Source organism: Prunus avium, chromosome 5, assembly GCF_965620075.1.
Source record: "Prunus avium chromosome 5, drPruAviu1.hap1.1, whole genome shotgun sequence".
NCBI lineage: Eukaryota > Viridiplantae > Streptophyta > Magnoliopsida > Rosales > Rosaceae > Prunus > Prunus avium.
Window position 1 is genome coordinate 30028843 of NC_142288.1, and position 22622 is coordinate 30051464.

Consider the following 22622-nt stretch of genomic DNA (forward strand, 5'->3'; position numbering starts at 1 on the left):
TGAATAAAAAAAAGAAAAAAGAAAAAGGAAAAAAAATAATTGGGAGTGGAGGAATGGGATTTATCTATGCTCCTGTGACAGCTTAAACTTGAGATTTGGTGAGTAACTAACAATAAAGATGATCTATTGATCTTTAATTTAATCTAAAAATAATACGGATTAATAGTTAATGGAGATATCTCTCGAGTCTCGACCTATTTACATAAAAGAGAGGACAGATAATGGTATGGAAATTGAAAAGACTATTATTTTGTGAGTTCCTCAATTTAATTATACATGAGCTTGAATTTTTATTTATACAACAAATTCAACAGTTGGGAACATGTAATTAGATAGATGACTCATCATATGTGATACATCACTCCATCACTCGGTTGGTGGTCGCTTCAAAACCATCTCACGCCTTTCCTGCAGAACCAAATAGATGCATCTTCTCTGCAATCACTGCTTTCATGGCTTCTTTTGCAGACGCCATAACGTGGACTAGATCTTTCTTAGAGTTGCTAAGGGAATCCATGTAAGCTTTTCGCACCTCCGTATTTACATTGAACTTTCTCACACCATGCTCTATGCATTCCTGTTCAAGGACTCAAAACAGTTTATGCAGACATTAAGGCATCGAAATACAAGACGATCTTCAACTTGTAAACGAAAACCTATGAACCCTAATTGTTTTTCAAGTCATTACATATAAACATTTTACCTTGATAAGTTCCTTAGGCAAACCAGAAGCTCCATGAAGCACTAGGAGCACTCCTTTCTTCGAACTCAAAGCATACAAATCCTATCATAGAGGAAATTGAACTCAGTACTAACATAGATAATGAGGATGTGTGTGGGTGGGGAAGGCTTGCATATTTGGTACCCATGTAACATGCATATTTCATTCATCAATCAACATTTATACTTGACCTTAAGCAAATCAAGTCTCAGATTTGGCCCACTTGCAGGGTATTTTCCATGGACATTTCCAATACACACTGCCAAAGCATCTATCCCGGTTTTATCAATGAACTCTTGAGCCTGAAATTCGCAAGGCCTTCTCATGATTTTAGAAAAGTTTAAGAGTAAAGGAAAGCTGATTTCGTAAACTTGGAAGGAAAAAAATAACCTGCTTAACATCAGTCAGCCTTGCTTCATAATCTTCAACAGTCAAATCATCTTCTGTCCCTGACAATCTCCCTAGTTCAGCTTCTACTAGCACACCTTTCGAGTGAGCGAAGAACGCTACAAACTTAGTGTACAAAACATTTTCGGTGAAGGAAAGATGTGAACCATCCACCATGACTGAATCAAATCCCTGGGAAGGAAAATACAATTAATAACTCTCTATGATGATATATGATGATATAAACAACATGAACACAAAGGGTAAAAAGTCAACTTACCAACTCAAGAGCTTCCACCAGATCTTGCTTTGAAGTTCCATGGTCAAAGTGTACAGTTATGGGAACCTGCCATAATATGTACATTATCTCAGTACCAGCTCTTAGGGACTGAAAGTAGGTTCGGTAATGACGCGGAAGGACATTATAGAAACACGTGTTAAGAATGTGCCACTTACACTGGCTTGTTCAGCAGCAGATATACAACATGCGACCAACGGGATCCCTCCTTGCTTCAAGGCACCAGGATGGATCTAGATAATAAATGACAATTTATAAAATTATCTGAAATTCCATTGAAATTCAGATATATCATAGATAAATCTTTGAGGCATTAAACTGAATCGTTATATTATTATAAATAAATAAATAATCAATGAGCATAAGAGAACCGTTTGTTCCTATCCTAGTTCATTTCCTGAAATCAACAAGAGAAAATTATTAACCCTATGATGCATCTACATATAGGAAATACAAGAGCAGTGGAATTAGCATAGAGGAATTGGATGTTGCTCTGTTTCCATGAAGAGATGTTCAATTGAGCAATCATCTCTTGTAGCAATTGGATCGTTTGAGAAATTCTAATTACGTGTCAAGTTTAGAAAAGATTAAGTTAATCTCCTGTCATTGGCTTCCTAAAAGTTACTTAAAATAGTCACACAATCTGTCTTGTAGGAACATTGGGCTATTAACAAAATTAACTAGATTCATCTCACGTTATAGTATTTCTAACCTGTAATATAGCAGGGCTTTGTTCTTCCTCTGCTGCAGCAACAACAGCCTCTACTCCTTCCAAATTATAAACATTGAATGCTCCTACAGCATATCCACCCTTTTCCGCATTCTTTACAGATATTACATTTGTTAGTATGCGAGGAAAAAATAGTTATGAAACTTGAAATTAATGATCCTTACCAGAAGAAGCTCTTTGGTTGATGAAAGTCTGACTGGACGAGCCCAGGATTTCACTAGCTCCGCCAATGCGCTATTGTCACCAACATTACCTGAGAATTGGAGAATTTTAAGAAGTTCCAAGTCCAATATATAAGTTTTGTTGGTTTATCATTGTTCCCAAAAGCTTAAGTGTTAAAATGTGGCTGTGAGCCAACTATTTTTGTATTCTAACACTCCCTCTCACCCTCACGAGTTGGTGTCTCTCCACTGTTAGAGATCCCAACATGTGGAATTCAAATAAATTGCGAGCTTTGCGAGATCTGAATTCAAAATCTCCCACTATGCCATGAATTTTTTTTTTGTTGATTTACCATTGTTACCCAAGACTTAAGCTTTAGGATGTGGACAACTGCTATTTTTATTCTAATACACCCTTTTAGTAAATCTAGCACAAGAATATTTGAGAACACCAAAACTCACCAGGAAAAACAATATATGGAACTCCCAGATGCCTACTCTCAGGACCTAGCTGCCACAAGGGAACACCGGCCAGGGCTTGTCCCACTATTTTGGCACATTTTGCTTCAAGAGCTTTCGTAGCAAGGTCAGATGATGTGATTCCACCCTAAATGAAGTACAAATTCAGCACTAAAACTCATGAAACAATACCAGTTACAACAGAGAGGCTACTGATACAATTAAACTTTGTGACAGAAAGATGAGATTTAATCCCTCAATGATAACTTCCATATATATATATATATAATATTTTAAATACAGAAAAATAGGGAATTGAACATTTTTCATTTGAAAACGTAGAAGTACCTTGGCAAGTATGTATCGTGGTTTCGTAGATATGCGTCTAACTATTTCCACCAGTGCAGAGCTAACTTTGAAGTTGATTTCCAAACTCTCAGAGGGAGCTGCCCAATGGCCAATTCAAAATAGACAATAGCAGAGAAAGCTCTTTACATGGTTCTTGCAAATATGATACACTCAGATAATTCTTTAAACAAAAAGAAAAAGAGACTAACTTTTGCCGGTAATGAGCTCCCGACTGGTCATTATTAGAGTGTCCTTCCGAGCTGTAAGAAAAATATCTGCCATCTCAGCTGCTCTACTGATTTCCTCCTCCCTCTCTTCCATAGAACTCATGGCAACTTTAGCAACCGAAACCTAATTATGGCATATTCAGATCCCTAGTGTTACCAAAGTAAAGTTACATAGAAACTGACCTATTACAATTTTGTGTTTGGAATCAACAGTAACTTAACAATGAACATTAAATGCACAAGAGAGAAATTATGTTTGGTCACCTCAATGCTTCTTAAAATCTGGTTGCATTGTAATTTAAGCTCTTCAACCTATGAATTAAGAGTGTGAGCCATAAGGTAACAATAACATAGTGGAGAGGTAGTCACACAACAGATATCCAGATAACTGGTTCAACCTGTTTTGTCGTTTTTGGAACATATGACCCAACAACTATGAGACCACCATTCCTTTCCTTGTTTATTCCAAGATCCTTGGGAAAAATTGGAGCTTTGGGGATAATTCCAATCCTGGCAGAAACAAAGCTAGCAGCAGTTCGGCATAAGAAATGCTTGCCCCTTAGTTCCGCCTGCCACATCAAACAAAAACTCATAAAAGAAGCGCCCACAATTTGATCAAAATATACTGGAGGAAGGTGTAAAAAATAATAAGGTCTAAGAACAGCAGGAAATTTGCCTTGATCATTCCAGCAGCAAAAACAGCCATGTCTCTGTCACTGGCTGCATTAACTATGCACGTAGATCCCTGTTCCAAAATCATAGTCCAAGGTGGAGATATATAAGCATTTCATGTATTTTGCTTGCATGTTTTACTTAGCAGGTTTCTCTGTACCTTTTGCAAACTGCAAAGACGCTCACAAACAGCATCTGGCCCACCTTTTCTTAAAAGTTGGATAGAAACAGATGTAACACTGCTGGCTGGTATGCGGCCGGCGGTTTTCTCCTCAACCCACTATCAACGAAGTTCAAAGTTACAATTCAAGCTAATATCCACTGCAATATGTATTAAAACTATGTATTTGAAGCACAAGATATAAATATTAGACCTCTCGAAGATTCGAAGATTTGTAGCCAAAAGCAGCATCTTTAGCGAATCCTGTATCTGCTGCAGGGATAAGCCTAAAGACCCCATGAACCATGACCAATGTTAATTCACCACCAAATCATTATTAAGTATTTGTGACACAAAAAAGGGATGAACATTACTGGTCAGAATCTGCAATATAGTGTATATCTCCGATAGTATAACGCCCTCCTTGAAGAAAAAAGGGGCAGATGATCCATGCATCCATCTCACCCAATACTGAAACAGCGGCATCAGCTTCCTAAACAGATAAGGTAGTCTCATCAAATAATGTGAGAAGTCCCAGTAGTGTTGAATGACTCTGTAACGTAAATAATCAAATATGGTTAAAGTCACAGTCCTTGCCTCTGGGAAATGGCCACGCAAAGTCGAATCACCTCTCAAAACTACTGTATAATCAGCATTCTCAATTGATTTGGTTGCAGCATGTAGGTTTCTACAGATGTCTTTAATTAATGCCGTGGCCTGTAAAAACATCAATCTACATACTGAATATGACTGTCAAACAATTAAAGAACCAAAAAAAAAAAAAGCATTCCTTGGAGAGAGAAAGATGTTTTTATTGAGTTAACATGATTTATAGATGGATCTTTGATGTGCTTACACAAAGGCCTTTACCTTATCAGAACTCAAGGACCTGGAGTTGGTCAAAATGAAAAAGCACTTAGGTTTTTTTCTGAACTGCTCCTTTAGTGATTCAACAGTCCTACAAAGAACAGTGACCAATTTATAACAACTCTGGAATATCTGGTCGTTTTTTTATAAAATTGTATATATGGTTTCTATTATTAGCATAAGAATAATAGCGGAGGCAAATATTTGTCAGTATTTGCGCAAACTAAGTAGAAATTTTGCAGGAAATACACATCATAATAACCTGCTATATGCCCCATATAGTATGTGTGATCTACAATAAAATCTGTAGCTTAGCTCATTTGTTGTTTCCAAAAGGAAATCTATGACAGTGTTACACATAAGACAATTAAAGAGACTCACCATTCAGTTAAGACCTCAATATCATGAACAGTTTGAGTTCCAGTTGGATCATCATCAAGAACAACCAAAGTCTTTGAACTTTCCAGATTTAGTCTCTGTATTTCACCAATGGGATCAACTGGCCACTCACCTGGGAGGGATTTCAAGATAAAGTCTTTCTTAAGAACCGGAAGTTTTCCTTCTACTTTAACACCTGTGAGTGTCTCATAAACCTACAGACATACAAAATATTTAGTTAAACCACTGACTGCCATCTCCAGTCCCTTTAGCATGGTGGTATCTTTCAGCAAGCTATAGCCCAGCCACTAAGAGTTTTCTGCCTTGTATCCCACTATTTTTCATTTCAAACTTTATAGTAAAATCCAAATGAGCTATATGCCAAAAGGTTTCCAGTTAAAAAAAACTAATAGTGGAAAGGTTTATGTCTGGAATTATGTTTAGATACTTTTTCATGTACTAAACGTACTAACTTCCTTCAACTGAAAGAAAAAGGCAATAAGAGTTGCCCATACCTTAACCACACCAGCATCATCTTGCCGACCCCAGCCTGCAGCAGAACCTGCTCGGTAGTTGCATCAAGTTTTAGTTTCCATATGCAAGCTAACAACTCAAGGAGGAACCCAAGGGCTAACGTTTGTCCTTTTTTTTCTTATTTTGATTCCCAGATCCCGCAATCCCCTTTGCGGATTAGATTCAAAACTGGGGGGCCCTGCCAAACAGTACAATCTTTGGGTGGCAGGAAACACTAGCAAGTGGCTAGGTAGGTAGGTACCTTTGGGGTACGTTTGTCATATTGAATGCAAAAGAATTCTCCTCAGATATAACCGAATTACAACATACATGTATTTCTGGTTTCTGTTACACGTTTCAGTGTTATATTTATCACTTTCCACCACATGTTATGTGTAGACAATGATCTTTATTATCCTATCTCATTTAAGTTTTAGATTTTAAATTTTTTGAAAAGTTGACATTTGTGACATGTTATCAGGTAAACAAGAAATTTGCTTTTCCGCATGGTTATCCCCATTAACTCATGCAATATGTCTCCACAGTTTTAAAGAGAGGAGATTAAACAGAACCTGACAGGAAGAGTTGATGGGCAACAGTTGAAATATGAAGAGGAACTTTTCGGACTGAACATTCATGAGAAACAATTCCCTGTAGATGATAAAAATATGATTATAGTAACCTGAAAATAACTTCTTGTTACAATTATAAGTTGTTTTTATTCAAAACACTGCATGGAGTAGATGTCTGTCTGACCAGATCCTTCACAAAGATATCAAGTGCAGAATGCGGAGTATAATCATTGTCCAGCATGTGTGGAACACGATTTTCAAACATCCTGCAATATAAAACACGATTGACAGCCTTAGGGTGTTCCCAATAGAAAACAATAATTTGCCCGTATTCTACAAGCTTATGTTTTTTTTAGAATAGTAATAAACAAACAAAATTATCATGGTATCAAAATAGGAAATTTTAAGTTTGAATCTTTTTGGTTTCAACTTGCAATCTTCCAATTATGTTCAATTCCATGTGTTGGGTCCTCTCGTGGTAGAAAGAAGTTCATGTGTGAGGGGAAAGCAATTACTAGCTCACATCCTAATGGGAACATTTGACATCAACAACAAGTTTCCTCTCAAACTAGGACGCTAGAAGCATCAAAGAGAAAAATCAAATGCAAACATGTGCATGTTAAATGAAACAAATTTAAGGTTTCAGAAATGAAGTACTGGAACAAGGAAGACAGTTACCAGGATGATCCCTCACTATTTGTGATGAAATCAAACAAAATCCTTGTATTAAGACCCAATCGAGCTCCAAATGCCATTGCCTCAGCTCCCGATGCTATATGAACTCCAGCAAGCAATTGATTTACCATCTTTAGACCACTAGAGAACAAAATATAAGAGGAATAAAGTAATGGAATTTCACTTCCCCAGAAGAACTAGAACAATATGCATCATGAATTGAACAATATCTTCATAGACCTCCAATCATATGAATAGACAATGAGACACAAAATACAACACACGTTGACTCAGAAGTACCTTCCAGCCCCACAGCCTCCTTTGATAACATAAAGCTTCTCACTTAGTGCTGTTCAAAGCAAATAGCCAAGTAGCAGTCACAAAATTATTTATGACAACTCTACAACCTGAATCCTGATGAACCTTATACTACATGCTTAGTACCTGAGAGGACTGAACCAGTACTCTTAAGAGCTTCATCTGAACCAGACGCCATAATCTGAGAAAGACACATAAGTCCAAAGATCAGTAAGCAATAACAAGATATTGGGATAAAACGAATGGTTGTTTTTGCACACCGTAAGTGTCCCCATGGAAGCTCTCACAACACCACCAGAAACAGGAGCATCCACCAACTTCAAATTCTTTCCTTCATCTATAACATTTGCAGAATGAAGACTATAATTTCATCACAAGGTAAAGCATAAACATGGTGTGACATGGAATGGAAGACATACTTTGCAAGCGCTGATCTAGTCGGCTAACAAATCCAGGAGAAACAGTGGATGAAAGGATAATAGAAGCGCCAGATGGAAGTGCTATAAAACACAGGAATATGGGGTTAGTGCTAATAAAACACGGAGTAGATGTGCTGAGAAGAATTTGTTTACCTGAAATGGCACCAAAATCCCCATATAAAGCGCTCTCAGCTTGAGCTTCGTTTGTGACCATTATTACCAGCACATCAACGTCTAGGCGAGAAAATGCATCAGAAACAAATAGGTTATTGCACCAGAAACAGATTGTGTAGATAACAAATAGGTTATTTCTACTTCTAGAACTATGTCTCCAATTACCTTTGCATACTTCTGCTGGAGAGCTTCCAATCAAGCCACCAGCACTGGCAAATCGAGTTAGTGTTGGTTTATATACCTGCATTCAAAAGAAGGCGGAAAATTAGATCAGTTCTAGTGGTATCTTAAACTAGTATCAATCTGCAACTTAATCGAGACGGTCAAACATAATAAATGGACATGAACACATGCAAGTTCCTGTACCAACCCCTAAATGCACATGCACATAGGTTTACAAGACAACATCAGATACAAGCATAAACACACACATGACAAGAATCAATCAGGTGAACATATGATATACTATTTAAAACAACCTACGCATGAAAGATGGCAAATGAAATGATACAAGAGAGCCTCAACTAAATACCAGTTTCTTGTTCCAAGCAAGGAATTTTCAGAATGAAATAAGAATTTGAAGTTTGAACTGAGGACTTACATCATAACCAAGAACAGAAAAGTTTGAATTTAAAAGGTGAGTTGCCATTCCAAATCCCATTGCTCCAAGACCAATGAAGCCAACTCGGTTGATGGTATATGATTTGGCAACAATGTGGCTGGCCAATTGCTCAGGGATGTAAGTCTCAGCATTTGCTGCATCTGAAATTCTCACTCCAAGTTTCTTTTCCCAAACCTGTACAAAAGTTGTATAGTATACACACATAAGAAAGAATAAGCTTATGTTAAATATGAACACATATTTCAAAACAATTTTGATGTAACATGGGAGGAAATAAAGCCACAAAAACCTCTTAATCAGATATTTTTTAGCTCAGTTATAAAACAACCTTAATCAACTCAGCATCTTCATCATCTGTGTTATAATGTGAAGACCCTGAAAAAGGCAATGTATGAGAAAGTATTAAGCACAAAGCTGATCATTTCCAAACATAGAGCAATAACAAGTGACCCGATTGTGTTTTAAGATTCCGTACCAAGCAGAAGTTGTTGATGAGCAACTGCTAAAAGTGGGAGAGGAAAAGTAAGTGATTTGGCCAGATCCAATATAATCCTCTTGAATACAAAAAGTTGCATGAATGTTAAGTAATGAAATACAAAATGAAAGGCACCAAGACAAAGACTAAAATGAAACTTTAATAATTCAAATTCCAAAATTAGCCTGATACAAAATTTAATATATAAACTTCTCTAGCACCAATAAAAGTTTTGAGATTACTGCTTAGTCAGAATTGTTTTTATTTCTATTTCAAGCTTCCTATTCCTATTTCTATTTGTGTTTCCATTCTGTGTACATGATGATAATTCCTTCAGTAAACGGCTTCTACATAGAATAATTACCAAGTAAGCTTGATTTAAATGTCATTGACCGCTGCTAAGCACAAATAGACCATTGCTTTGGTATTCATGCTAAAACAATACCAAAGAGTTAAATTTCATTATGCATGAAAGCACAGACTTATCCATATTTTTTTATGCATGCTATCAGACTTATGCATCATCATGAGGCAAATCATTTGACAGATGGTTGCAAGCTGATAGACTGTCATTATAAAATTTGATACAAGAAAGAAAATTGTGATTGTTATGGAAGAATATGAGATGTTGCTTTAGAAAGAAAACAACCAACACCACTGATTGAATTCAATCCAAATATAAAGCAGAAAAGTGTACTTAAAATGGAACTGAGTGATACAAAGCTTGAAACACAAATGGTTGCAGTATATCTTACCAACTTTTGAACAAGAGTATTGAAATCATCTTTGGCAGCACCCTTTAACAACTGAGGAATATGGTTCTTAAAAACCCTGCAATCAGTAAAGATTTAAAATGGTGGCACAATATGAAGTGATAAAAAATACACTAAACATAATATGAGTATCTCAGTAGTGGATGTCCAAAAATAGTTCCAGCAGCACAAAGATCCGAGACTGTTTATGTTTTTTATGTACCGTATTTCCTACTGTTCTAGTAAATTTTAAGACTTCATGTTTTAAAATTGTTCCAGCACATGGATCCTAGACTGTTTATGTTTTTGATGTATTGTATTTCCTACTGTTATAGTAAGTTTTAAGACTTAAGTCCGATACAGTGTTTTCTTCTTTTAATCTTTGAGGAAATATAGAAATAAGTTTTCTGCATAAGCACGCACCATGAGTTTCCCGCAGCATTAGATATGATATCATAGATTATCCACGGATGAATACCAGCTTTAGTGCCAAGAGAAATAGCCTCCAAAGAAGCAACAAGATGAATACCCTCAAGCAGTTCCTTAACCATCCTAATTTTTCTGCAGTTAGATGAAAATTAGAAGATCATGATACAAATAATTTTTTTTTATACAAACGATATTGGGGGAGGGGGAACAAATAAATATATACATTTGCACAACCAAGAAATGTCACATATTAGTTGAGTAATTATTTCCTTCAAAAAGCAACATGTACCTTCACTTTTATATGGAGAAAAGAAAACATACATATATAAACTTGCATGTATACACCTCAACAAAATGCAGTTTATTTCTAGTCTTAATTATGTAAAAAGGTCACAAGGTGAAGAAGAATGCACACCTTCCAGCACCAACGTCGCCCTCAAAAACATAAAGCTTTTCACACATTGCTGTAAGCAAGAGAAAATTTGAGGGAGAGATGATAAAGACATTAGAAAGAAAGGCTTATTAAAAGTATCTTCCAATATCAGTATTTTAGTTTATTTGAATCAATATTACCAGAGAGAACTGGTCGTGCCTTTAAAATGGCATCTGAACTTCCTGAGGAAGCAATCTAAGGAGTTATAAAAACATCAGCACTCAACCCAAAATAGGTTAGATGATTGGGAGGGCAGAGGGAGGGGAGAACCTTTGCATCCACCACTACAAGCAAGAATGGGTTAATGATGAGCAAGTAATCTTACCATGATTTTTCCATTTAAACCATCAGATACTCCTTTTGTGGCATACACATCTACAAGATAAGCTGTCTCACTATCATCTGCTAGAAAAATAAAAACGTTAGTGTTAACTCAAATCTCAAAAAAATGATATTGATCCGGAAGAAGATTACAAGTATTCCAAGATATATCCATTACTAAAAAGATGTATTCTAGGCAATAAATCAGGGAACAAATATTACAAGACAGAAACACATTTATAGACAACTCATCATCACATAGTGCCAACAATATTAGGGTTTCAATTGCCTGTGAAATACGTCTCCAGATTCTGAGTATATGATGGTAATATTGTTGAGCGAAACATGACAACAGTATCCTTCTGCAATCCTACATTCCCACACAGATACGTAATCAGTATATGTTCAAAGTAACTATAAAGAAATATGGCATATGGGATATAATGTCAAAAAGCTTCGGAAGGACTTTTCCATGCACCCTCATTACCAAAAGTTACATCATTAACTTGATCTTCTTGAGATATTAACACAATCAAAGCTGCAACATCTGCAAGCCAGTGAAGAAAAAAATAAGAAAGAAGAGCTTTTTAAAGTAAGATCAGAGAGTCCATCATAAGAAATGATCATATTGAACCAGAAACGGCACAATTTCAATGAATAGTAGAGGCAACAAAGGTCATATGGTTTAGAATTAATTAAAATGACTCCAAGAGTAAATTAAATATACAGAGATTTAAATTTTGATCTGACTTTATATCTAAATCGTCACTTTACAATCTGAAATAGATATGAGAATTTGAGTCAGACCAACAAAGAGAAAAAGAAATGTCAGTTTGATGATGTTTAAAGTTGTTGGTCCACTCAAATACATTTACATATATAGTCCTGGACTCCTAGGTGACCAGATATATAGTCCTGGACTCAGATTAATATCCAACGGTAGGTGACCACAATTTCTTAGACTCCTGTGGTCCAAGAGATCAGGACTGATATATATATAGTCCTGATCTCTTGGACCACAGGGGTCCAAGAGATTTGTGGTCACTCACCGTTGGATGTAAATTCAATGGTTCACTCACTCTTGCACTCCTTTTAAGAAACTTTTTTGAACCATTGGATTAATATCCAACGGTAGGTGACCACAATTTCTTGGACTCCTGTGGTCCAAGAGATTTGTGGTCACTCACCGTTGGATGTAAATTCAATGGTTCACTCACTCTTGCACTCCTTTTAAGAAACTTTTTTGAACCATTGAATTAATATCCAACGGTAGGTGACCACAATTTCTTGGACTCCTGTGGTCCAAGAGATCAGGACTGTATATATATATATACAGTCCCCTTCTATTGAGGGACACCCTTTAGGATCCCCTACAAATATTTTTTCAACGATCGAAACCATCTATTTTCTAAGTCTGCATTCATAGATCATCTTTGCAAAAAATTAGATAAATCGGAAACTGTTTTGATATCCAATTGTGTGTACTAAAATTTCAATAATTCAATTGAGTGGTCAAATTATATCGGATTCAAGTGATTTTTTGTAGAGATGATCTTTGAATGAGTATCTACAAAATAGATGGTTTGTATTAGTGAAATACAATACAGAGTGGGCCCTACAAGGGTGTCCCTCAAATAAGTATTTGAGGGATCCCTCAATGGAAGCTCTGTGTGTGTGTGTATATATATATTTCAACCAATTTACTGTATTTCAACTAATTAAAAGCCCTTTTAAAATCCCATAATTACATTCATATGTATATCAACTCAAATCAATGAATGAGTAGGTGAACAATGAGGAGTGTCGATGAGTTTTTGAGAGAGAATGTACGTGTTATATATATATATATATATGCATGCATTTAATGTGATGACCAGACCAGACACATTTGGCTAAGGAATATAGAATTCTGATCAAACAGGAGTCAGATGTTGATCTACCTTTCCCTGCCTCCTTTGGGCTGCCACATCTAATCCCCCCTAGTTTTAGAAACTCATTTATCAAAGGCTCATACGTCTGCAGGTGAAACAATTGCATTATAAATTAACGTACTGAAATATGCAACACTTAATAAATCTCAGGAAAGGAAATTGCAAGAGTCTCTTGAGTAAGAATCTCAGATCACTTTTCCCATTTCCAATAAATCCAAATCCAACAAAACCGAAAAGCATAATTCAAATCACAAATTGAGCAAAGAAAAGGAAACAAGGACGGAAACCTCGAAAGCTTGGACTTTGTAGCCACTGCGGATAAGAGAAGAAGCCAAGTCCAAGCTCAAGTCATCCAAGCCCACGAACCCAAGAACGCCATGGAACCCCATTGCTGCCAGTGCCAGACCCCTTTTACTCTGTTTTCTTCTGCTTTGCTTAATTTTTGCTACGGACAGTAACTCAACCGGTCAATTGCAGAGCTTGGTTGGTGGCAGTAGCCACTGAAACGAAACGAAATATATACGACATGACGTAGACTTGCAAAGAGACCTGCTTCTGTCCTATTCCTATCCTAAGGCATCCACGTTTCCATCGTGGCAAAGATTCCCTGCGCGCGCCAAATAGCGTGCGGGGGTAGAACTTCACCCTCTTTCCGTCACGTCAGTCTTGTTTTCTTTCTTTTTCTTTTTTATTCTTTTTTAATAATATTCAGTTTTATTATATATTTAGTTTATACTGAATTTTAAAAGGACATAGCCGCTTGATTGATAAGTTTGATAATATTTTGGCAGTAGATAGTGCAGAATTACCATTCGGACCTTGGAGGAGGGTGGCGCGAAAAGCCCGCCAACGAAAGAGATATCCACGTGGAATTATGACACTTGTCATTTAGGTTCAATCATTATACACCACGTTGGCTCGATGCATTACTTACATGATATGTTTCGTGTTATTACATTATTGACTGAGGATAGCAAAAAGCATTAACCCCTTATATGAGAGTTTTTCCCGAAAGGGAGAGTTCGAAAAAGTTTTATGGAGGAGCCAAATGTGATAACTTAGTTTGGAGGCCGTTACATAACTTTTTTTCCAATTTTTTTTTATAAAACACAACAAATGTTCTTAAATGTACAAAGAGCCACGTGTAGGTTCGGGGGCATGACCACTCAAGGCTAGTATGTGGCTACTCAACCCGTGACTACATAGAATTTGGAGGAAAATGTGGAAAACTTTTATCAACTTGAAAGAAAAAAAACAAACTATGAAGCTTCCCATACGAAAAACAAAAGGAATGCATAAAACAAACAACATGAGGAAAGCGCTGGAAAGCTTCATAGTTGCATAAGGACAATTTAGGAAATTTCGTTTCTCTGGAGAGGCATCAGTCGACTTTCTTTTAATTTTTACTTTTTTAGAAGCGGCTATACTATTTTAAAAAAAAATATTTAGGATAAATAAATAAATATAAATAAAAGAAACCGAGTATAGGTGAAAATATTGAGTATAGCTGCGCAGTTGTACATTCATTCCTAGTTAGTAAAATATAGAACATGAAAATATACTAATAAAATACGTATGTGTTTTATTCGGTAAATTACAACTTAAATGTGCGCCACTATATTATGTTTTAATATAAATTATTTTTAATAATAATATGTGAATTTTGTGTGTCTTATTGAAATTTTTGTAAAAAATACATGTATTAAACATGAAAAATACATACATACTTGTATAATATGAGTATTGTACGTTTGCTTTTTAAAAAACGTGAACTTTACTGAGTCTTTAAGACGTGTGTTGAACATAGATGTATTATTAAAAATATGTAGATCCTTGTATAATACATTATTAAATGTGAAATTGCTAAATTCTTTATATGAGTAATAACTCTAGAAAAGTAAAAAATCAAAAGTGGACAAGAGAGGGTCGGGTAATGGCCTAATAGTAATAAATAATGCTCTAAACTACTCATATCAATAAACGAAAACTGGGGAAAATTTTTTTAAAGAAAAAAAGGATGTATATATATAAAGAGTATAGCCGCCCGGCTATACTATTTATTAAAAAAATTATAAAAAATGGTAAGGCCGAACGGCTATACTATTCTGAAATTTTTTATACAAATAATCGAGTGTAGCCGGGCGGCTATTCTATTTATTAAAAAAGCGCGTAAAATAGGTATAGCCGGGCGGCTATACTATTTATAAATAAAAAAAATTAAAAACTGGGTATAGCCGGTCGGCGATACTATTTTTTTAAAAAAATAAAGAGCCCAGGTATAGCCGATCGGCTGTACTATTTAATCTATATATCTATATATATAAAGCAAAAGGCAGAGAATGGTGAAACATTCAAAATACCAGAAAATGCCCTTAGTTAATGCAAACATTAAGAATTGAAATTATTAATTAAATGAGGATAATATGGTAAATTCACACGTTTTTCATATTTTTTAAAATTAAAATTAAAAGAAAAATCAGATAATGAATCCTATTTTTATGGAACATAACTATCCATTATCTTTTTTAATTCTAAAATAAATTTAAACTTTAAAAAAAAAAGCCTCTCGCAAGCACGGAAGTGCGTGCAAAGAGGCTAATATAAAGTAAAAGGCAGAGAAAGGTGAAACATTCAAAATACTAGAAAATACCCTTAATTAATGCAAACATTAAGAATTGAAATTATTAATTAAATGAGGATAATATGGTAAATTCACACTTTTTCATATTAAAAAATTTAAAAATTAAAAGAAAAATTAGATAATGGATCCTCTTTTTATGAAATACAACTACCCATTATCTTTTTTAATTCTAAAATAAATTTTTAAATTTTTAAAAAATGCCTCTCGCAGGCGCGGAAGCGCGTGCGGAGAGACTAGTATATATTAAAAAAAAGACCCGCCAGGCGTCTAGGCGCCACGTTTCAAAAAGAGTAACTATACTATTTTTTAAAACAAATTAGGGGAAAAGGAATACAGCCGCGCGGCTATACTATTAAAAAGGAAGAAAGGGGTATAGCCGCGCGGCTATACGTTTTTTTTTAATAAAAAGGACCTCCCAGAATTAGGCGCCCACGTGTCAAAATAAGTATAGCCGCCCGGCTATACCATTTGTAGCAACATTAATGAAACCAAGTATAGCCGCTCGGCTACGCGAGGTTTTTTTATTTTTTAAAACAGTATAGCCGCCCGGCTATACCCATAAGAAAATTGGGCCTTTTTTGGGCCGAAAAATTTGGCCTTTTGGAAGCTGCTTTCTGCATACTTGTAAGAAAATTGGGTCTTAGCCCGCCGTCACCGTGTGAGTTTGAGAAACCTCCTCCTCCAGAGTCCGTCTGGAGAGCTTGCATACTTATGACCTGCCAAGTACAAATTTAGTGGAAAAGAAAAAAAAGGGAAGAGAAAAGACTGCAAAGTACAAAAACACTCACACAGAGAACGAACGTTACGTTTCTCAGTGGCTCAGGCCACTCCCCCAAATCCAAAAGCCCAGCAATTCTGTTTTATTACACATTTCTCTCGTTTTGCCCAAACCATCGGCGTCGTTTGCCTCCTAAGCTAGTGGAGCTCTATTCTCTTCAGGTATGGGCTCAATTTCGATATGCTCATTTCATTTGCATTTTATTTAATGACGTTTATGATTTCGGTCATTGAACTTGAACTGCAAACTTTGAGTTTGAATTTGCATTCGGTTAATTTCATTCCATTTGTAATTCGAGAGTTAAAGAATTCATCAATTCCTACTCATGTCCATTTGAATTTGATGCTTTAGCTGTGGAGGTCTGTCTGCATGTATAGGTATATAATTGAATGGAAGAAGAATACTCAATTAGACTTAAAAAATAATACTAATAATAATAAGAAAAAAAACAAAGATTATGGACTTAGCTACTAGAAATATGACTCACCCCCTTATTTGGGGTTTCTGTATCTGCAAGTTTGATAAAATTTTCGGGCAATTTTGGCAGTTTGCTGCATGTATTTTTTGTTATTACGGTTATTAGTTTAGAACTTTTTATTATGTCATTTTTGTGAAATTTGTCTAGTTGGTGTGGTCTTGGTTTGGCTATTACTTATACTTTAGCCTCCCCTCTTTCTTGGAGGCTGATTTTCTCGGGCTGTGGATTCTCAAGTAGTAACTTGAATGAAGTATACTTTTCGTGTAGTATCATCTCTTAGCAGCTTATTCTCTGTGCGTGGATGCATGTGTGTGCTATTATGTAGGTACTTGCATATGCATTTAAGTAAGTATCTGGTGGATGCGTGCATGTGTGTGGGCATATATGTATGAATGCTATTATTGCTAAACAAGCTAAATGGTAGTGTGGTTTTACCTTCTGATTGTCAATTTTTACTTAGACATGAGGGATCTAATTACCTAAGGTGGAGCTATACGATCATTGCGAAGGTAACAAAGTAAATTACCTTAAAAGTTGGGCAAGTGTTTAAAAATATTGATTCAGGTGATTCCCCATTCGTTAAAATGAAGGTTTACTTGGTTTTCCTGCTGGATTGATAGATTTTCCAATTTTTAGGTGATTCACCAAAAGTATCAATACTGCAGAATGCTTATGAGGAAACAGGTTTCCTTTGAATTACGGGGTTTGACAGTTGACACTCTTTCTTGTTCATATATGAATTTTTCATTTAGAAATCATGTATTTCTTTTGATATAATGTAGTTGGGTAAGGGTTGTTATCAACCAATAATTGCCCATTGTTGTGTTCTCTTCCAAATATTGAATCTGTTCCTTTTGCTCTATCATTTCTGTAAATTTGAATCCGCCATATGCTTGCTGATATTCAATGCATATATTGCTCTGTGAAGTTTAGTTTTGTAATGGAGAGCACAGATGATGAGAAGGATGCAGTTTCCGGGAATTATATACCAAAGGAACTCACTCATGCTTTAGCATCTACTGGTGCGAAGTTTATAGATGAAGTCCTAAGTGGTCAAAATGAACGTTGTCTAGAAAATTTTCGCATGGATAAGCATGTCTTCTACAAGTTGTGTGATATTTTGCAAGGAAAAGGCTTACTGCGCCACACAAATCGAATCAAGATTGAAGAGCAATTAGCCATGTTCATGTTCATCATTGGTCATAATCTACGGACTCGAGCTGTTCAAGAGTTATTCCGTTATTCAGGAGAAACCATCAGTCGTCATTTCAACAATGTGTTGAACGCAATAAGGGCAATTTCATTAGATTTCTTCCAGCCTCCAGGATCTGATGTTCCTCCCGAAATTTCAGAAGATCCTAGATTCTATCCATATTTTAAGGTAATCTCATGGTGACTAAGTCTGATTTGTATCTCCTTTCTATGTGATTCTCAGTTTCAAAATTTTTATCCTATAGGATTGTGTGGGAGCAGTTGATGGTATACACATCCCAGTGATGGTAGGCGTAGATGAGCAAGGACCTTTCCGCAACAAGAATGGCTTACTTTCACAAAATGTTCTGGCTGCTTGCTCATTTGATCTCAAGTTCCATTATGTCTTGGCTGGTTGGGAAGGCTCTGCATCAGATTTGCAAGTTTTAAATTCTGCACTCACAAGACGAAACAAATTGCAGACCCCAGAAGGTATTGATTCTTTTGTGCGTACCATTCCGTTAACATAAGTAGCATACTGGTGCGAGTGTGATGTCAATTTGGACATAACTATGCTTGCGTAATAATAAATCGCAATTCATTTCATTCACTAAATATCTTGAATGTGTGATTTTCTTTTGGAAAAAGTTGTTTCACACTATGAAATTGCAATCAAGCCACAATATGAACTCTCTAACAGATTTATAACATTTTGGTGGACATCTTTGCCCAATATTCCTTTCAAATATGATTTTTCCAAAGAGCATAAGAAGCAATTTGTGGTTTACTTTCTGAAACACAGAGAGCAGCTCTCTCTTGGCTAGCTCACATGATAATGGGGGTGGATGTGGTTGCAGACTATATAGCTTTCCAGATTATAGTTTACTTGTTACACAATGAGTTCTAGAAGTAAATGCTGGATCCCATGTATGCAACACATGGGGGTCAACTTGTTTCAAAAAATGGAAACAATCTTATTCTATCAAAGTAACTAACTGTGGAATCTTACTAGCAGTGTTGGGTACAAAATTTGTAACTATGCAGGGAGATACTACCTGGTGGACAACAAGTATGCAAATATGCCTGGCTTCATTGCTCCATATCCTGGTGTACCTTATCACTTGAAGGAGTTTCCTAGTGGTTATCACCCTCAAGATGCGAAAGAGCTATTTAATCAACGTCACTCGATGTTACGAAATGCATCTGATCGCACTTTTGGGGCTTTAAAGGCACGCTTCCCTATACTGATGGCAGCTCCTCCATACCCCTTACAAACACAAGTCAAGTTGGTTGTGGCAGCATGTGCCCTACACAATTACATGCGTAGGGAGAAACCAGATGACTGGATTTTTAAAATGTATGAGAAGGACACCATACAGCAAATGGAGGAATCATTGCCCCCACTAGAGGTGGAACCAATGATGCATTTTGAGGCCTCTGCTATGGACATTGCTTTTGAGACTGAAGAACTGGAGTTTACTTCGCAGTTGCGGGACTCAATTGCGACTGAAATGTGGGATGACTATATCCATGATTTATCTCCCATGTAAATCAATTGACTGTGGTCAATAGTTTGAAGCTAGGGTTGGCATTTTTTCCTGGTTCAACAACCGGACCAAAGATTTTGGTTTTGTTGGTGTACATTGGAGGTTTTGTTTATAGAAAAAGAAATATATTGGTAGATAACATATTTTTTTTTTTTTTCTCACGAAAAGCAACCCATTTGGAGGGGTTGCTGTTGCTGTCTTTTCCACCTTACTCCTAAACAGCCGAACTACAAAAGAATGATGGAGGCAACTTTGAAGATAGCTTGCCTTGCATGTGTGGTAGGGAATACAATGTGACAGAGAATCAATTACTAAATTGGTCGATCTACAGTAGTTGATTGAATTGATTAATGTGGCATTTCCAGGTTCCGTACATATATTCCATGACTAAAAAGGATCCATGGAAAGAAAGCATAATGCTGCAGTGCAGGTGGCTATTGTCGGGGAACAAATTATGACCATCATTGATCAGATCATGCACGCCTGTGAGGGGCCAGAGCCAGCGAGTTCATCACTGGTCGAGGCATATTGTGTTCTTCTTCTCCTCCTCCTTTTCTTATTCTGGTTATTTGTATGCATCCATATTACATCATTAAGGCTTAAACTCTGTTTAACATGATGAAATATCAGAGAATCTATCTCACACACACACACACACACTTATTCACAAGAACCATTCATTAATATTGATGAGTGGGATAATTAGTCTTTAATTAAAGGTTGATTACAACACTAGTCTTGATTCTCCCATCCCATGATCATTTGTAGCAAGGCAACAGCATTAGAGAATGATAATCTGTTAGGACTTTTCATGTGATGCCAATGAGTGCCACTTGTGCATGGAACTTTTTCACATGAATTGTTTGGCCTCAACTCAATATGGAGGACAGGAAGAGTCACAGTTCAATACCATTATCATCATCACACAATTTTTATTTGGCTTGAAACGAAACCATTTCACCACCACGCAATCACAATTCACAAAAGCTCTTTAATTGATTTTTTTCCTTTGAGACTAAAGTAGTAATAAAACACCATATGGTCCCATATCCATGAGGAGAACCATGACTCTTGTGGTCACCGGTGTCGGCAGCTTTTCCAATTTGGGACAAAACCCGCCTGCAATGGAGCTTTCAAAGTCTCTCCCCTTGATCAATTACATCCCAGAGGAGAAAATCGAACACAAGACCTCAATTGATTGCAGTGATTAACGCTTTTAGTCACTTGAGTTATATAATCATTGTAAACTCGTTCATAATAAGTCTTTTAAAAGCAAAGAATTCCAATAATAAAAATATCATAGGATGAAATGAGCACCAAGCCTGAAATGGATAAATGTAAAGAAGAGTAACTTTGAAATTTGAAGGGGCAAACAGGGTGACTAGTGATAATATAGAAACCTGAGGGACTTATTTGATATTAACCAATTCTATAAAGCCTATGTCCCAGGAAGGAAAGAGAAATGTTTAGACTACAATTGAAGATGAAATTATGAAAAGGACAAAGCACCAAAGCCCAACATTAATGATTTGAAACACAATCCAACTTCAGTTAAATTAAATCCCATCTATCACCATCTCTCATGGGTCTCATACTCTCATCACTCCAAGCTTTAAATTGCACATAAACCTTCAAATTTCAAACGCACAGAAAATACAACCAGAAGAAGATCAAAAAGAGACCTCTCCAAAAATCCAAACCAACACACAGAGACAGAAACAGAAAGAGGAAAAATGCTAGATCCAAGAAATGATCTGCTACCTCCACCCTCATCCCCCACCAACTCCTCCATTTCTTCTTCCGATCTCGACACCGAGGTACCCATTTCCCCATTTTTCATTTCATTCAGATTTTCTCTGAATTTATCCCTCACTAATTTTGTCTTCTTTTTTATATATTGTTGAATATTTGGTGACAGTCTACAGGCTCATTCTTTCACGATCGAAGCACGACCTTAGGAACCCTAATGGGAGTGAGCTTTCCAGCCATCACGTTCAGAGCCCCGAGCCAACACCGCCGAGACCCCCAAGCCAACAGCAACAACAACAACAACAACAACAACATGGCTAGTACTAGCGGAAGCGGCTCCAGGAAGACCAAGAAGCCCAAGAAGAAAAACGCCGCTGCTTCGTCAGCCGTGGGTGTGGTGGCGGAACGGCGGCGTAGGTGGTGGCGCCTCTGCCGAGACGACTGCACGAAGCCGGCTTCGCTCGGCGAGTTTCTTGAGGTGGAGAGGAGATTCGGAGACAATGCGTTTTATAACACGGCTGCGGAGCTTGAAGGGGTCATGGTGGGGCAGCCCAGAAATGGACGGCTACTGTTTGCCGATGGGAGGGTGCTTCCACCGTCCAATGTTGATGATCGGATTGCCACTTCATCCACGGCTGGGGTTCTCTCTAGATTCCCGGTTTCGATCACTGCCATCTGTAGTGGCGGTGTAGCATGAATTCTTCGCTCTTATTTTCTCTTTCTCTTTTTCGTTTGATCTTTTTTGTCCTTTTTTTTCTTCTTTTTTCACTGTTTAATGACATAAACATTTTAGTGTATTTATTTGTTATGAGGAAGTGGTGGAAAGAAAAAAAAAAATAGAAAGTAGAATTTTGGCCATTGGCGTTTGCTTTTTTTTTTTTTATTTTTTTATAATCCCTGTTATCCTAATATTATCCATCCATCCATCCATGTCACATTAAAGGAGCCAAGTCGCTTTCCGAAAACAATATTTTAAAACAAATCTTCGGAGAAAAAAAAAAAGTTGTGGTTGGTTTACTTTGCAGAAAGTCACATAATCAAACACACCTTAGGCTATAAAAAGCAAATAATTTATTTGATTAGGTTGGCTTGTGGGACTCAACATCTCCTCCTCTATCAATTGAAGGTGGGCTAAGGTAAAACCCCAAGTCATGAAAAGGAGGGATTGATTTGATTGTTCATTGAGTGAAGGAAGG

At 36.6% G+C, this 22622-nt stretch overlaps 3 protein-coding genes across 6 annotated transcripts; 2 read left to right on the forward strand and 1 right to left on the reverse strand.

Annotated features, from left to right (window-relative positions):
- Positions 1-222: 222 nt before the first annotated feature.
- Positions 223-13602, reverse strand: LOC110745731 (ketose-bisphosphate aldolase class-II family protein). 2 transcript variants are annotated; one of them, XM_021945860.2, is made up of 42 exons: positions 13330-13595; positions 13052-13127; positions 11599-11658; positions 11401-11481; positions 11116-11192; positions 10931-10985; positions 10773-10821; positions 10352-10489; positions 9932-10007; positions 9177-9255; positions 9030-9076; positions 8681-8875; positions 8245-8320; positions 8059-8139; positions 7906-7986; positions 7747-7823; positions 7613-7667; positions 7469-7517; positions 7172-7309; positions 6678-6759; positions 6494-6572; positions 5924-5970; positions 5412-5623; positions 5034-5121; positions 4761-4880; positions 4538-4656; positions 4378-4450; positions 4164-4283; positions 4008-4076; positions 3730-3900; positions 3596-3643; positions 3314-3455; positions 3105-3202; positions 2760-2904; positions 2301-2389; positions 2119-2229; positions 1565-1639; positions 1389-1454; positions 1112-1300; positions 913-1023; positions 704-784; positions 223-577 (listed from the first exon to the last, which is right to left on the reverse strand). In XM_021945860.2, exons 1-42 carry the CDS (start codon positions 13429-13431, stop codon positions 398-400), a joined length of 4107 nt encoding a protein of 1368 aa, XP_021801552.1. In that variant the 5' UTR covers positions 13432-13595; the 3' UTR covers positions 223-397. The 2 variants fall into 2 exon arrangements, 1 of the variants encoding a protein (XP_021801552.1); XR_015835709.1 differs by lacking the exon at positions 223-577 and having other exon boundaries at positions 913-1039; positions 13330-13602.
- Positions 13603-16368: 2766 nt separating this feature from the next.
- LOC110747227 (nuclease) lies at positions 16369-19816 on the forward strand. 3 transcript variants are annotated; one of them, XM_021947452.2, is made up of 5 exons: positions 16369-16622; positions 17576-17642; positions 17873-18320; positions 18397-18622; positions 19175-19816. In XM_021947452.2, exons 3-5 carry the CDS (start codon positions 17880-17882, stop codon positions 19678-19680), a joined length of 1173 nt encoding a protein of 390 aa, XP_021803144.2. In that variant the 5' UTR covers positions 16369-16622; positions 17576-17642; positions 17873-17879; the 3' UTR covers positions 19681-19816. The 3 variants fall into 3 exon arrangements, with proteins under 3 accessions (XP_021803144.2, XP_021803137.2, XP_021803130.2); XM_021947445.2 differs by lacking the exon at positions 17576-17642 and having other exon boundaries at positions 17868-18320; XM_021947438.2 differs by lacking the exon at positions 17576-17642 and having other exon boundaries at positions 16370-16622.
- Positions 19817-21120: 1304 nt separating this feature from the next.
- LOC110745310 (uncharacterized protein At3g17950) lies at positions 21121-22284 on the forward strand. The gene is made up of 2 exons (XM_021945388.2): positions 21121-21494; positions 21596-22284. The coding sequence occupies exons 1-2, from the start codon at positions 21411-21413 to the stop codon at positions 22121-22123; spliced, it is 612 nt and encodes a 203-aa protein (XP_021801080.1). The 5' UTR covers positions 21121-21410; the 3' UTR covers positions 22124-22284.
- The last annotated feature ends 338 nt before the right edge of the window (positions 22285-22622 follow it).